At 41.6% G+C, this 17,116-nt stretch overlaps 2 protein-coding genes across 6 annotated transcripts in view; one reads left to right on the top strand and one right to left on the bottom strand.

The window, feature by feature from the left end:
- The window catches only part of nbas (NBAS subunit of NRZ tethering complex), a 325,125-nt gene extending 312,233 nt beyond the window's left edge, over positions 1-12,892 (bottom strand). For all 5 annotated transcript variants that reach the window (XR_009514327.1, XM_059981865.1, XM_059981866.1 and 2 more), the window contains exon 1: positions 12,754-12,892. Coding sequence is in view for 4 of the 5 variants with exons in the window: in XM_059981865.1 (XP_059837848.1) it covers positions 12,754-12,828 (75 nt within the window). In the remaining variant the exon portion in view is untranslated. The remainder of the gene's footprint in view (positions 1-12,753) is intronic.
- A 31-nt stretch (positions 12,893-12,923) lies between these two features.
- Positions 12,924-17,116, top strand: part of ddx1 (DEAD (Asp-Glu-Ala-Asp) box helicase 1) — a 31,151-nt gene continuing 26,958 nt past the window's right edge. Inside the window, exons 1-5 of the mRNA XM_059981870.1 lie at positions 12,924-13,108; positions 14,881-14,932; positions 16,193-16,256; positions 16,400-16,429; positions 16,607-16,706. Of these exons, the coding sequence (XP_059837853.1) occupies positions 13,093-13,108; positions 14,881-14,932; positions 16,193-16,256; positions 16,400-16,429; positions 16,607-16,706 (262 nt within the window). The 5' untranslated portion in view covers positions 12,924-13,092. The remainder of the gene's footprint in view (positions 13,109-14,880; positions 14,933-16,192; positions 16,257-16,399; positions 16,430-16,606; positions 16,707-17,116) is intronic.

Here is a 17,116-nt window from a genome sequence, read left to right as displayed (position 1 = left end):
ACAGAAACTTAAGGGACACCACTGGTTACCGACCTCCATGCAGAATATGACCCGTCTACAACCACTCTCTGCCTTCTGTGAGCAAGACAATTCTGGATCCACACAGCAAGGTCCCCTTAGATACCATGCCTCCTTACTTTCTCAATAAGCCTTACATGGGGTACCTTATCAAATGTCTTGCTGAAATCCAGATTTCATTTAAGAAAATTTGAAATAGAGTAGACTATGGCCATTCCTTGCCTCACACTTGTTCTGCCATGCAACAAGACCCTAACCAACAACTTCTTCAATAATACCTTCCTATGTGGTCCCGAATCTTTCAGCTGGCTAACACATTTGATAAAGTGCTGTAAAAATAAAACTTCAATGTAGATTGTAACATATTGACATTGACAGAAGATTGACCAACAAGAAACAGAGCACACATATATAACGTGGATGAAGGAATTGAAGACTGACTGCTAAATTTATTAATGGCATGAAGTTATACAGGGGCTACAAAAGTGATAATAGAAGCATTTAAGCCCATTCAGTTAAGTCTGATAAAATGAAGGATCATGTGAGAAGGATAAAATTGTCCAAATTAGCATAAAAAATAAAAACAAATGGTGAGATTGAAGTACTCTGAAATGTAGTCTGAGTACATGCTTTGTAAATGCTAATTTGCTAATACCACCCATAATTAAGAATGAGAGAATTGAATTAGTGGGAGAGGGATGAGGCTGGGAGGTGACTGGTGGAGAAGGCAAAAGGCTGGAGGAGGAGTTTGACAGGAGAGGAGAGTGAACAATGATATAAAGTAAAGGAGGTGAGGTGCTGGGGGAGGTGATAGGCAGATGAGGAGAAGAGGTATGAAGCCAAAGTGAGGAATAGAAGAGGGATGGAGGAATCAATGTTCATGCCATCAGGTCAGAGACTACCTAGATGGAACTTGAGGTGTTATTCTTCTACCCTATGAGTGGCCTCATCGTGGAAGAAGATGAGGCCACAGAACACTTCATCTGCAAACCTGTTGCCATCATGTTCTCAAAGCAGCCTCCTCTACATTGGTGCCTGCCCATTCACCTCCTCCGTCACTTCCATTGATGGCTCAAGCAGTCCTTCCAAATGAAGCAATGCTTCACCTGTTTGGTTTGTCTACTATACCTGGTGCTACCGATACAGCCTGTTCTACATTGGCCAGAACCAATGTAAATTGGGGGATTGATCTGTCGAGCACCTTCACTCCACTCTGCGAAAAACTGGAATTTCTCAAAGTTCAACCATTTTAATTCTCATCCCCATTCCTGTTCCAATGTCACAACGAGGTAGGTTTAAAGTGCTGGGGAGTAGGCATAGAGGAGATGTCAGGGGTAAGTTTGTTTTACACAGAGACTGGTGAGTGCGTGGAATGGGCTGCCGGCAATGGTGGAGGAGGAGGATATGATAGGGTCTTTTAAGAGACTTTTGGATAGGTACATGGAGCTTAGGAAAATAGAGGGCTGTGGGTAAGCCTAGTAATTTCTAAGGTAGGGACATGTTCGGCACACCTTTGTGGGCCGAAGGGCCTGTATTGCACTGTAGGTTTTCTATGTTTCTAATGAGGTCACTCTCAGGGTGGAGGAGCAACACCTCATATTTGGCTAGGTAGCCTCCAACCTGAAGGAATGAACATAGATTTCTCCTTCCAGTAACTTTTACCCCTCCACTTTTCTTTGGTTCCTTTCTCTGGCCTCTTACCTCTTCTCATTTGCCTATCAGCTCCCCCTGGTGCCCCTTCTCCTTTCCTTTCTCCCATGGCCCACTCTCCTCTCCCATGAAATTCCTTCCTCTCAAGTCCTTTGGCTTTTCCACCTATCAACTCCCTACTTTTTACCACATTCCACTCACCTGGCATTGCCTATCACCTTCTAACTTGTCCTCCCCTCCTTCCCCCACCTTTCTATTCTGGAACCTGCCCCCTTCCTTCCCAGTCCTGATAAGGGTCTTGGCCTGAAACATCAACTATTTATACATTGCCATAGATACTGCCTGGTCAGCAGAGTTCCTCCAGCACTTTTTGTGCATTGAAACAAATGGAATGTTTTATTTCAGTTACAAAGGACACTAGTGAGACCACATCTGGAGTTAGGCATGCAATTTATCAAGATGGATTTTAATGCAACTGCAACAGATCAGACAGTTACTGTAGTTACAGGGAGCAGTATGTTTTATTATGAGGAAAGGTTGAACAAGATCATCTTGTACATACTAGAGTTTAGTTGGGACAGAGGAAATGATTAAAAAGAAAGGTACACAGGAGACATAAAAGGATAGGTGTAAGGGAAAGTTGGAATTATTCAAAATTAAAGTGTCACTAATTTACAGCAGATTAAAGTTTTTGGGGGTGGGGGATTGCATAGTTAAAAATACTGTCAGATCACCCATGAGCTTATGAAATGTGGCGTATACGTGAGGAATGTTCTATTCATATTTGAATGCCATATGTAAAACCCCGACTAAGCCAAGGCCAATGGAAACATGACAAGACTGCAAATGCTGGAACTTGAAACAATCTGTAGGAATCTGTTGCCAATTGATTTCCTCACATTGATGTTGCTTGATCTGCTGAGATCTTCCAGCAGTTTGTTTAAAAATTAAAGTCAAGTTTATTGTCATATGTAAGAATACTTGTTTGTATATATTACTGCAATGAACAGCTTTCTTGTTTACTTGAAAAACAAACCATTTCACTTGTGAAATAACCTTTGGGATGTTAAAATCTTGGAGAAAACAGTTTTTGATGGACTGTAAACAAAGGTCGTCTTTCGGGGCTTCACTTTTGCTTTCATGGCAAGTGCTGATGCTTTATGCTGGAATAATTTGTGGGAGGGTCGATGCTACTTGCTCCAGCTTGTGCATTGGGGAGGGGGGGAATTCAAGGGGCGTTGAGGTTCTTATGTTTCTTCTGTCATTCAGTTTTGGGAGATTTTCTCCTGTTTCGAGGATGCCTGTGGAGAATAAGAATTTCAGGTTGTATATTGTATACATTCTCTGATATTAAATGAAACGACTGAACTACTGACCCTTTCATACTCTCTTGCCTAACGCTTTTCAGAAGTCAAAATACATTACTTTCACTGGTTACCTTAAGCTAATGAATTAAATTAAGACATGTTGGATTTTAAGACATTGGTGAAGTTCAACCAGGTTAAGGAAATTTGTGATGGAGAAGGACAAAGATTAATGATCTGACTAAAGAAAACTGGCAAATCATCATGTTGATGAGAAAACGTGCAAATGCTGGAAATCCAAGCAACGCACACACAAAAAAAACCAAAATGCTGGAGGAACTCAATAGGACAGACTGTACCTATGGAAAATTAATTTGGAACTTAATCTGAACACGTATGTACAGTGTAGGCATTTCTAATTCACGGCTGAGTAATGGAAGGACACAAGGGCTGTTGCTCCTGAAACATTAGAATTTCGTGGCCAACATGAGACAAAAATAAATATGGCGTTACATATACATCTAGGACAACAGGTACACTTAATGTCAGAGAAATATATACAATATACATCATGAAATTATTTTTCTTCACAAATTAACTTTTTCTCTTTATTTAAAAAGACTTCTGTTAAGTGTTGCTGCTGACTCTGTTGAGCCAAAACTCCACAGCATAGTCTTCGATATGGATATTTCATCCCTGCTAATTAAATCTAGGTAGATACAAATCACACAATTTTCAGCAAGATATATTGGTAATTGACACTACAGTTCTATTTCATTGGAGCTAGGGTCTACAAATAGCAAAAAAAGTCATTTTGTATGAATATCATGTCCTATATATAAGCTTTTTTTAATATTATTTTCTATGCAGGTTCGTTTTAATTCCTATTTGAAGCACGGTGGAAAACATTCATCGCCAACCACTCTTTATTTCATCTAGAAAAAGCAAGTAACTGAATTGTAAATTTTTGGTCATACTGGTAAACATTTTGCAGATATATTTCAAAGGAAGTATTATGTTTTAAGTTATCGTTGCACCACAAGTTCACTCTTGTTTACATGGCATAGTTAAAGAGTGTTGTGTGTATATTAACTTAGTTAACACTGGTTGTGAGAATAATCGACTATTAATATTATCTAAGCATGCAATGATTCTGTATTGAATTTAATACAGCCGGTATATAACACTCTACAGTTTCACAGTGAAGAGATCTTTTTAAAATCACCGAAGAAAGCTTCTGCCTTTGGTAATTTTTGAGAAATTATTTACAGTTACAAGAAAAAATTTGTGAACACTTTGGAATTACCTGGTTTTCTGCATTAATTACTCATAAAATGTGGTCTGATCTTCAACTAGGTCACAATAATAGACAAATACAATCTCCCTAAACTAATAACACACAAACAATTGTACTTCTCGCCAATGTTGAGTACACCATTTAAACAATCTCAGTCCAGGTTCAAATAACCACGTGGACCTCTGAGGCAAAGCCTTCTACAAAAGCTATTTGGAGTCAGGTGTTCCAATCAATGAGATGTTTGTAGAGGTACCCTGCACAAAAAAAAAGACACACAAACTCAGGTTACTGACAGAGCCTGCCTCAATCAAAACAATTTTTAGAGGACCTTAGAACAAGAATTGTAGGACATATGAAGTTGGAAAAGGCTCCATAAGCATTTCTAAAGACCTGAGTGTTGATCAATTCATGGTGAAAAAGAATACAAGGATAACAGCAAAAAAATCTTGCAGAAACCTCTACAACTTGCTGAAGTCTCTGTTCATGAGTCCACTATAAGACTGAACAAGAATGGTGTTCATCAAAGAACACCACGGAGGAACCCACTGCTCTCCCAAAAAAAAAAAATGCTGCATGTCTCAAGTTTGCAAAATACCACCTGGATGTTCCACAACACTTCTGGGACAATGTTTTGTGGATAGATGAGACAAAAGTTGAACTTCTCTGCAGAAATGCACATCGCTACATTTGGAGGAAAAAAGGCACTGCACACCAAAATTTCATCCCAACAGTGAAACATGGTGGAAGGAGCATCATGGTTTGTAGTTGCTTTGCTGCCTCAAGGCCTGGACAGCTTGCAATCATTGAGGGAACAATGAATTCAAAATTATATCAAGAGATTTTACAGAAGGAGGTTAGGGGAGCTATCCATCATCTGAAGCTAAATAGAATTTGGATGATGCAACAAGACAATATTCCAAAACACAGGAGTAAGTCAACAACAAAATGGTTTAAAAAGAAGAAAATTCATTTCTCGGAATGGCCGAGTCAGAGTCCAGACCTTAACCCAATTGAGATGCTGTGGCCTGAAAATGGCTGTTCATGCAAGGTATCCCAGAAATATTGATGAATTGGAATCGTTCTGTATGGAATAATGGTCTAAAATTCCACCTCACCATCGTGCAAGTCTGATCAACAGCTACAGTTTGATGGAGGTTCTTACTGCTTTAGGAGGTTTGACCAATTATTAAATACAAGGATTTGCATATTTTTCCAGCGTGGACAGTGAATGATTAAACAATACGTTCAATAAAGACATGAAAAGTACAATTGTTTGTGTGTCATTAGTTTATCTATTATTGTGACTTAGATGAATATCAGACCACATTTTGTGAGTAATTAATGCAGAAAACCAAGTTATTGCAAAGGGTTCACAAACTTTGTCTTGCAACTGTAGCGTGCTGCATAGCTGTGCTCACACACACAGTGAAGGCCATGGAAAAAGGGTGCAAGGGCTATAAACACATACTGCAGTTTCACCAGGGCACAATATTGTATATTCCGGTTAAATAATTTAGTTTGCAGATTTCACATTGCTACTGGTTGTTATTTCAATAAATGATTCTTAATCTTCAATTTTCCACGTTTATATTAATGAAGTGGATCCGAGACGCAATGATACACAATCCCTTCTTCACCCTCCACCCAGCTTCTTGTCTGATGTAAACCCTGATACTCCCCATCCCCCAGTGTTCTTCTGTTGTTTCCCTTATCCCCTCCACCCTACCTTATCACCTCCTCCCAAGGAACACTCTGTCCTCCCCAGCAACTTCTTCCCCTATGCCAATGACACCACAGGATCCTTCACAATAAGCAGCATCTTATCTGAATGCATTACAGCATGGTATAACAACTGCTCTGCACATAACCACAAAAAAACTGTGGACACATCTTGGAAACCAGCCACCCATCCACAGAAACCATCTGCATGCAGTGGCCACTTCATTAGATACACCTGCTTGTTAATGCAAGTATCTAATCAGCCAATCATATGGCAGCAACTCAATCCCTAAAAGCATGCAGACATGGTCAAGAGGTATAGTTGTTGTTCAGACCAAACATCATAATGGGGAACAAATGTGATTCAAGTGATTTTTATTGTGGAATGATTGTTGGTGCTAGACAATTTGGTATGAGAAACTGCAGATATCCTGGGATTTTCACGCACAAGTCTCGAGTATGGTATAAAAAAAAACAGTGAAAGGCAGCCTGTGGGTGAAAATGCATTGTTAATGGAAGAGGTCAGAGAAGAAAGGTTCAAGTTGAAAAGAAGGTGGCAATAATCAAATAACCACGTTACAACAGTGGTGTGCAGAACAGCATCTCTGAATGAACAACATGTCAAACCTTGAAGAGAATGGGCTACAGCAACAGAAAATCATGAACGTTCCCTGATTGGCCTACTTTATTAGGTACAGGAGGTAGTTCTCACTTACTCTAAAAAGCAGCCAGAACATTTAAAGAGGCCACCCACACAAGACATTCTCTCAAACTTCAAAGTGCAAGGTAAATTTATCAAAGCTCCTGTACCTACTTCCCGATTTCAGCAGTGAGAAGAGAGCATAGACTACATGGCAAACACGAGGAAATCTGCAGATGCTGGAAATTCAAACAACACACATAAAATGCTGGTGGAACACAGCAGGCCAAGCAGCATCTATAGGGAGAAGTGCTGTCGACATTTCGGGCTCAGACCCTTCATCTGGACTAACTGAAAGGAAAGATAGTAAGAGATTTGAAAGTAGTGGGGGAGGGGGAAATGTGAAATGATAGGAGAAGACCGGAGGGGCTGGGATGAAGCTAAGAGCTGGAAAGGTGATTGGCGAAAGTGATACAGAAAGAATCATGGGACAGGAAGCCTCAGGAGAAAGAAAGGGGGAGGGGGGAAGCTCCAGAGGGAGATGGTGAACAGGCAAACAACTAAATATGTCAGGGATGGGGTAAGAAGAGGAGGAGGGGCATTAACAGAAGTTAGAGAAGTCAATATTCATGCCATCAGGTTGGAGGCTACCCAGCCGGTATATAAGGTATTGTTCCACCAACCTGAGTTTGGATTCATTTTGACAGTAGAGGAGGCCATGGATAGACATATCAGAATGGGAACAGGACATGGAATTAAAATGTGTGCCCTCTGGGAGATCCTGCTTTCTCTGGCAGACAGAACGTAGGTGTTCAGCGAAACGGTCTCCCAGTCTGCGTCGGGTCTCACCAATATATAAAAGGCCACACCGGGAGTACCGGACGCAGTATACCACACCAGCCGATTCACAGGTGAAGTGTCGCCTCACCTGGAAGGACTGTCTGGGGCTCTGAATGGTGGTGAGGGAGAAAGTGTAAGGGCAGGTGTAGCACTTGTTCCGCTTACAAGGATAAGTGCCAGGAGGGAGATTGGTGGGAAGGGATGTGGGGGATGAATGGACAAGGGAGTCGTGAAGGGAGCGATCCCTGCGGAAAGCAGAAAGGGGGGGGGGGGGAGGGAAAGATGTGCTTGGTAGTGGGATCTTGTTGGAGGTGGCAGAAGTTACAGAGAATTATACGTTGGACCTGGAGGCTGGTGGGGTGGTAGGTGAGGACAAGGGGAACCCTATCCCGAGTGGGGTGGCGGGCGGATGAGGTGAGGGCAGATGTGCGGGAAATGGGGGAGATGCGTTTGAGAGCAGAGTTGATGGTGGAAGAAGGGAAGCCCCTTTGTTTAAAAAAAGGCAGCTCATTCGTCCTGGAATGAAAAGCCTCATCCCGAGAGCAGATGCGGCGGAGACGGAGGAATTGTGAGAAGGGGATAGCATTTTTGCAAGAGACAGGGTGGGAAGACGAATAGTCCAGGTAGCTGTGAGAGTCTGTAGACTTATAGTAGATACCAGTAGATAAGCAGTCTCCAGAGATGGATACAGAAAGATCAAGAAAGGGGAGGGAGGTGTCGGAAATGGACCAGGTAAATTTGAGGGCAGGGTGAAAGTCGGAGGCAAAGTTAATGAAGTCAATGAGCTCAGCATGTGTGCAGGAGGCAGCACCAATGCAGTCATCGATGTAGCGAAGGAAAAGAGGGGGACGGATACCTGTATAGACTTGGAACATGGACTGTTCCACAAAGCCAACTAAAAGGCAGGCATGACTGGGACCCATATGGGTGCCCATAGCTACACCCTTGGTTTGGAGGAAGTGGGAGGAGCCAAAGGAGAAATTACTGAGAGTAAGAACTAATTCCGCTAGACAGAGGAGAGTGATGGTAGAGGGGAATTGGTTAGATCTGGTTAGCCTACATGATAGATGTCTTTGATAATCGATGCTTTCTTGTGGCAGCACACCTTGTAGATATATTTAATGGCAGGGAAAGATTTTCCTATGATGCACCAGGCTGTATCCATGACTTTTTGTTAGTGTTTCCATTCTTGGGCACTGGAGTTTGCATACCCAGCCATGATGCAACGAGTCAGGGTACTTTCTAGTATGCATCTATAGAAGTTTGTTAAAGTTTCAGATGACATGCCAAATCTACGTATACATCTAAGAAAGCAGAGACATTATGTGATAATCCCAAGACAGACACTCTGATATGATAAGGAATTTAAAGTTACCGACCCTCTTCATCTCTGGTCCTTTAACGAGCACTGGCTCATGCACCCATTGTTTCATCCTCCTGTAGTGAATAAACTCCTATCTGGTTTTGTTGACATTGAATGAAAAGTTGTGTGGTGGCACCATTCAACCAGATTTTCAATCTCCCTCCTATATGTTGATACATTGTTAGGGATGAAAAGAGAGGAAGAGGTGGAGAGTATCTTAAATGTATCTATTTTAATGCTAGGAGCATTGTAAGAAAGGTGGATGAGTTTAAAGCGTGGATTGATACCTGGAATTATGATGTTGTAGCTATTAGTGAAACATGGTTGCAGGAAGGGTGTGATTGGCAACTAAATATTCCTGGATTTAGTTGCTTCAGGTGTGATAGAGTAGGAGGGGCCAGAGGAGGAGGTGTTGCATTGTTTGTCCGAGAAAATCTTATGGCGGTGCTTTGGAAGGATAGAATAGAGAGCTCCTCTAGGGAGGCTATTTGGGTGGAATTGAGGAATGGGAAAGGTGTAGTAACACTGATAGGAGTGTATTATAGGCCACCTAATGCGGAGCGTGAGCTGGAAGAGCAAATGTGTAAGGAGATAGCAGATATTTGTAGTAAACACAAGGTGGTGATTGTGGGAGATTTTAATTTTCCATGCATAGACTAGGAAGCTCATTCTGTAAAAGGGCTGGATGGTTTAGAGTTTGTGAAATGTGTGCAGGATAGTTTTTTGCAACAATACATAGAAGTACTGACTAGAGATGGGGCAGTGTTGGATCTCCTGTTAGGGAATGAGATAGGTCAGCTGACAGATGTATGTGTTGGGGAGCACTTCAGGTCCAGTGATCACAAAAGCAATAGCTTCAATATAATTATGGAGAAGGACAGGACTGGACCTAGAGTTGAGATTTTTGATTGGAGAAAGGCTAACTTTGAGGAGATGCGAAGGGATTTAGAGAGAGTGGATTGGGTCAAGTTGTTTTATGGGAAGGATGTAATAGAGAAATGGAGGTCATTTAAGGGTGAAATTATGAGGGTACAGAATCTTTATGTTCCTGTTAGGTTGAAAGGAAAGGTTTGAAAGCACCATGGTTTTCAAGGGATATTAGAAATTTGGTTCAGAAAAAGAGGGATGTCTACAATAGATATAGGCAGCATGGAGTAAAGGAATTGCTCGAGGAATATAAAGAATGTAAAAGGAATCTTAAGAAAGAGATTAGAAAAGCTAAAAGAAGATACGAGGTTGGTTTGGCAAATAAGGTGAAAGTAAATCCTAAAGGTTTCTAGTTATATTAAAAGCAAGAGGATAGTGAGGGATAAAATTGGCCCCTTAGAGAATCAGAGTGGTCAGCTATGTGTGGAGCCGAGGGAGATGGGAGAGATTTTGAACGATTTCTTCTCTTCGGTATTCACTAAGGAGAAGGATATTGAATTGTGTAAGGTGTGGGAAACAAGTAAGGAAGTTATGGAACCTATGACAATTAAAGAGGTGGAAGTACTGGCACTTTTAAGAAATTTAAAAGTGGATAAATCTCCGGGTCCTCAAAACTGGATAAATCTCCGGGTCCTGACAGGATATTCCTCAGGACCTTGAGGGAAGTTTGTGTAGAAATAGCAGGAGCTCTGACGGAGATCTTTAAGATGTCATTAGAAACGGGGATTGTGCCGGAGGATTGGCGTATTGCTCATGTAGTTCCATTGTTTAAAAAGGGTTCTAGAAGTAAGCCTAGCAATTATAGACCTGTCAGTTTGACATCAGTGGTATGTAAATTAATGGAAAGTATTCTTAGAGATAGTATTAATATTTATCTGGATAGACAGGATCTGATTAGGAGTAGCCAGCATGGATTTGTGTGTGAAAGGTCATGTTTGACAAACCTTATTGAATTTTTTGAAGAAGTTACGAGGAATGTTGACGAGGGTAAGGCAGTGGATGTAGTCTATGTGGACTTCAGCAAAGCCTTTGACAAAGTTCCACATGGAAGGTTAGTTAAGAAGGTTCAGTCGTTAGGTATTAATGCTGGAGTAATAAAATGGATTCAACAGTGGCTAGATGGGAGATGCCAGAGAGTAGTGGTGGATAACTGTTTATCGGGATGGAGGCCGGTGACTAGCGGGGTGCCTCAGGGAACTGTTTTGGGCCCAATGTTGTTTGTAATATACATAAATGATCTGGATGATGGGGTGGTAATTTGGATTACTAAGTATGCCGATGATACTAAGGCAGGAGGTGTTGTGGATAATGAGGTGGGTTTTCAAAGCTTGCAGGGAGATTTATGCCGGTTAGAAGAATGGGCTGAACGTTGGCAGATGGAGTTTAATACTGAGAAGTGTGAGGTTCTACATTTTGGCAGGAATAATCTAAATAGAACATACAGGGTAAATGGTAGGGCATTGAGGAATGCAGTGGAACAGAGAGATCTAGGAATAACAGTGCATAGTTCCCTGAAGGTGGGGTCTCATGCAGATAGGGTGGTGAAGAAGGCTTTTGGAACGCTGGCCTTTATAAATCAAATCATTGAGTACAGAAGTTGGGATGTAATGTTAAAATTGTACAAGGCATTGGTAAGGCCAAATTTGGAATATTATGCACAGTTCTGGTCACCAAATTATAGGAAAGATATCAATAAATTAGAGAGAGTGCAGAGACGATTTACTAGGATGTTACCTGGGTTTCAGCACTTAAGTTACAAAGAAAGGTTGAACAAGTTAGGTCTCTATTCATTGGAGCGTAGAAGGTTGAGGGGGGATTTGATCGAGGTATTTAAAATTTTGAGAGGGATAGATAGAGCTGACATGAATAGGCTGTTTCCATTGAGAGTAGGGGAGATTCAAACGAGAGGACATGATTTGAGAGTTAGGGGGCAGAAGTTTAAGGGAAACATGAGGGGGTATTTCTTTACTCAGAGAGTGATAGCTGTGTGGAATGAGCTTCCTGTGGAAGTAGTAGAGGCCAGTTCAGTTGTGTCATTTAAGGTAAAATTGGATAGGTATATGGACAGGAAAGGAGTGGAGGGTTATGAGCTGAGTGCGGGTAGGTGGGACTAGGTGAAATTAAGAGTTCAGCGCGGACTAGGAGGGCCGAGATGGCCTGTTTCCGTGCTGTGATTGTTATATGGTTACATCACCACCTTTGACTCTGCCTGTGACAAAGGTGTTGTCAGCAAACTTGAATATGGTGTTTGGAGCTGTACTTCGCCTCACAGTCACAACTGTAAAGCAAGACCAGGGGACTAAGCACACAGCCTTGTGGTGCACGTGCGCTGATGGTGCTGTTGCCAATTTGTATTGACTGGGTCTGCAAAAAAGGAAACCAAGGATCCAGTTGCACAAGAAGGTATCGAGGCCCAGGTCTTGAGTTTCAAGGGGATGCAATGTTGAATGATGAGCTGTAGCCAATGCTGAATATCCTGAAGAATGCATCCTCAGTGTCCAGGTGTTGCATTGCCGATTGAAGAGGCAATAAAATAGCATCTGCTGTTGACCAATTGGGACCGCAGGCAAATTGAAGTTAATCCAAGTCACTCCTCAGGCAGAAGAAACCAGCCTCTCAAAGCACTTCATCACAGACGTAATTGCTAGTGGACGAACTCTGCACTTTGCTCTGCATTCTGTTACTGTCTTACCTTGCACCATCTCAATGTGGTGTGCAACGATTTGATCTGCATTAACAGTACGCTGTATCTCGATACATATAGTATGACAATAACAAACCAATTCCAACCCACAGCATCTTTCGTCCACCCCCGCCCCAGTAAAGCCATTCATCTTCTCCAAACGCTAATAATCCCCATTCCCAATTCTCTGTCACGACCCAGGCCCTCTATCCACAACACCATTCCTCCATTCCCCTGCCCATTCTTCTCCGCTCCCCGTGAACCCCAGACCATGACACTCCACCCTACCACCCTCCCTAGACCTGTCCTCACCAGTGCCTCGCTTTCCTGTAACCATTCGCAGTGCACCAGCAGGTCGTACAAGATGTTCTCCTCCTCGGTCGCCATCGTCAGCACCGGAAGTGGTTCGGGGAACCTCCAACACTGTTACACCGGAGAAATCACCCAGTCCATCCGTTGCTGAACGACTCCGCACTCAATCAAACTCCGGTTTGGTATCATCGGACTCAGCCCGGGCAGCTCCGGTTCAGTTCCCGGTGGTCCGGTTGACCTGCACAGCGATAGGAAAGAGTTACCGAGCTTTTTAAGGCGCTGCGCAGAGGCTGTGGGCGGAGCCGAGTGCAACTTCCGCGGGCACAGCGAGTGGCGAGGATGGCGGCGTTTGCAGGTGAGGTGCCGCGTCAGCGTGAGGCTTGGGCAGCCGGGATCCGGCTCGGCAGCGTGGGGTCTGGACAGCCGGAGACGCCGAAACCCGGCCCAGGAATGCAGGGCCCCGGTCTCGAAGAGCCTGAGCTCGGCACCTTCTCATAAGGCCGCCCAGACCCCACTGAAAACAACTGCTTGCCTTAAAATGAATCGTGCATTTTCCACTCGCCTTGGCTCCGTTATCTGTCACTCCATGGGCAGTGGAGGAGGGCGGTACCGGACTGAGAGTCCGGCTCTGCGCCTGGATTTCTTTTCCACTCGAGCATGGCGACGCATTAATTTCGTGAAGCAGAAAAGGATGGGGATAATCTCGCCCATAACCACCATCCCCCAGTTAGAGCGCAAAACGAGTTCATCGGTGATCCATTATTCTCAAACGATTGTGCCGTTTTAATGTTTCTTGTCAAACTATGTTGCTATATAGACCTAAGCTAAAACTTTGGTTCCTTTTCAAGCAGTCTCGATGGGTCGGATGGCCTGATTCTGCTCCTATGTGTTATGGTCTTATCCGTGCTATCACAGCAAATGATTTCCACCTCTATGGTGCAAGAAAGATACAAATCGGCTTTCATCCACAGCTGAGCTGTTGTGAGTGACTTGAGTTTGCCCTGAACTCAAGCATTTGACTCTCCTGCTGCAAGGCACTTAACAATGGAAGATGCTGAATAAATGTAAATTGGTTCTGGGTTGCGACCTTTGTCAGGGTGCTGACAAGGTCTTCCTCTTCATGATAATTGAAATCTGGGTAAAAATAATGTCTTCATGATTAACAAGCACTATGACTTGCCATTGGATAACCAAAATGTCGATACTTCTAGGCCACTTATGGATGTGATGACATTAAGTCACTGATATGACTTCTTATGTTTCAGTTTGTTGAAGTACACATGGCTTGCTTTTGATTTACTGCACCCTTGCAACTTAGGACTTTACTCATCTACAGCAGCAAGCAGCAGAGTTATCAGCAAAACTACCAACATCTGGTTCCAAACTGCACCTATTTCTGACCACAACCTCTGTCTGCTATGTCCAGACCCAGCCTCCAACTGCAAGTCCGGCCACACTCCTGATCTCTCCATTGGTTCTGGAAAGATCAGAACTGGGGTTAGATTTGTGTGCCCAGTCCATGCTATGGACATGGGTCCTGACTTCATATTCTCCATTAATATCTCAGTGCATACCAGCACACAAGATCAAAAGGGATCTATCTTCAGTTAAACAGGATTCACTGAACATAAAAAGGAAAGACCTTGGTAGAAACACGTGCATTATTTGCCAGAATTTTGTTGTTCATGGATAACTGTATGAGTATGCAGATCAATAAATAGGAACCCAGTGGAGTTACAAAAACTTGTGGATGTGCTTCCAGTTCTGAAATGCCCCAGGGTTTTGAAGTGCCAGCATGCTAAAAGGTGTGGAGAAGCATAACAGAATTTACAGTGCCTTTTGGAGTTTGCTGTTTGATCAACATTTTCCCCCACTCATAAATGCACAAATCTGATGCCTTCAAATACTGGTGCACAGAATACAGTACAGACCTCTAATATGTAACCTAACCCCTTATAAATTACTATATTGCATCAAATGCTGCATCACTGATGTTTCTTTTAAATTTATTTAGATACTGCAAACAGTTCTTAAACATGACTAAATATGATATCAAAGCTGTAATTAGAAAATGAAAATTTTGGTTACTTTTTAATGTTATTTAAAGTGTATCGTTATCCTTTCTAGAAATGGGTGTTATGATGGAAATTGCCCAGGCAGTAGAACAGATGGACTGGCTGTAAGTATGATTGCAAAAATAACTTTTGAAAAATACTCAACATATTGTAAGGCTTAAATGAATTTGCTCAGGTGTGTTAACAAGTTATTCAAGCTTGCCTGGAAACTGAATAAGCATCGCAAAAATGATGGGCAGCACAACTAAGGATGTGGTCTGATCGTGATAAATAGATTTTTGATCCCCATTTGAGTAGTTACTTTGCTATAGAAGCAATGACAACTCCAGCCTGTCGCATACAACATGGATATAAAATGCGGGAGAATGAGACTGAGGAGAACTCTTTATTGGGAGTGAGCAATTGGGCTGATGGCCTCCATAAATGTTGTAATAAGTGTGTGCAGAACTGGCAATGGAGCCAAGTTTTTTTTTTGCCAGTTTAGAAAGAAATACTTTTCATTAATTCTGTCCATCTTTTTACGGTATTGTCATTGGTTATTCAGTATCGCACATTCATTCTTAATAATCTATTGGCTTTCAGCCATCCTGTTACACTGTAGGAAAAAGGAACTGGAAAATAACTTGCAAAGAAAAACCATCAACACTGGATAAGTTCCACTCCTTACTAATAAAACATCAGTAATTTTGGGATATAATGGGTGGAATTTATGTTATGAATTACTTTGCAAAACCAGAGTTACATCTTAATATTTTACTATTTATTTTGGAAAACAAGCTTTAACCACAATAGGGAAACATTTCTGATTACATTGCAAAACAGTTGCATCCTCCTTTGTCCCATAGCCATGCCTCCGCCTTCCACCAAGTACTCACTAATATTAGGAATTTTGCAGTCCCACTTTATAAATACATCTCATCACCCCTCCATTTCAAGGTCTGCCAAATTATTTTTACTTTATGTATTTATTGAGATACAGTGCGGAATAGGCCCTTCTGGCTCTCCCAGTCACCCTGCCCAGCAATCCCTGATTTAGTCCTAGCCTAATCATTAATTTACAATCACCAACCTGTATGTTTTTGGTCTGCGGGAGGAAACCCACATAGTCATGGGGGGATCGGACAAACTCCTCACAAGGCAGTGGCTGGACATGAACCCGGGCCACCAGTATTATAAAGTGTTATGCTAACCACAATGCTACCGTATTTCCCCAGTGAAATGTTTGTTCAACTATACTGCTTTAATGCTGTATTACCTCTTCAGAGAGATCACTGGAATTATATTGAGGTTTTTAAAGGTAAAAATCGTACTTTACAATTGATTCATCATCATTATTAACCGCCTTGTTTGTATGTTTTCATCAGTCTACCAACAGATATCCAAGCTGAGTCCATCCCTTTGATTCTGGGTGGTGGTGATGTGCTTATGGTGGGTTGAATCTTATTATAACAAATCAAGAATTTTCAAATTTATGTCAGTAAATGTTATGACCAACTAGATTAAAATACATAATTCATATGAAATGGTAATTGATAATTTAATTTAGATATTTTAATTTCTCATTAATACAGGCAGCAGAAACTGGAAGTGGCAAGACTGGGGTAAGTGTAGTTATTTTACTTGAAGTTGCATTTTAACATATTTGTTCTGAAAATAACTGAGGCCATTATTGTAAAGTGACCATTCTTTCTGTGAATCTGAACTACAATGAATAAAATACATGGTTAATACTAACACAGAATTGCCATGTTGGTAATTAAAACAATGCTTACTTTTAGGCTTTCAGCATACCTGTTATACAGATTGTATATGAAACACTCAAGGACCAGGAAGAAGGCAAGAAGGGGGGAAAATCATCTGTCAAGACTGGTGGTGCAGGTAGTGACACTGAATTGATTTGTGAGATGAACTCAGTCTCCAGAAAAGTAACTGTTCCGAACATTCAATTACATTTACATGAAGCTGAATTGTGGAACAAATATCTTTAAATCAGAATGTGGCATTCCTAACTTGAATGATGATGGCATACTGTTTTTTTAATTCTTTTAGCCCATTTTTGAAACATTGCTCTTATCTGTTGGAATTTAGTACATTTGAAGTTTATAAGAAATGTGTTCAAAAATATTCTGAAAATTATTTAAAAGAACAAGAGCATTAAACTGTCTGTTGGAAGTGTTGAATATTTATGGAGATACAGAAGTGTGTTTCATTCTGGCAAAAGATACTTTCATTTTAAAATATTGTATGTTTGGAAAGTAAATTGTTTTATTGAGATGTCTAAGTAGTGA

The sequence above is a fragment of the Hypanus sabinus genome, chromosome 10 (genome assembly GCF_030144855.1).
Source record: "Hypanus sabinus isolate sHypSab1 chromosome 10, sHypSab1.hap1, whole genome shotgun sequence".
Classification (NCBI taxonomy): domain Eukaryota; kingdom Metazoa; phylum Chordata; class Chondrichthyes; order Myliobatiformes; family Dasyatidae; genus Hypanus; species Hypanus sabinus.
This window is presented reverse-complemented; position numbering and strand designations above follow the sequence as displayed.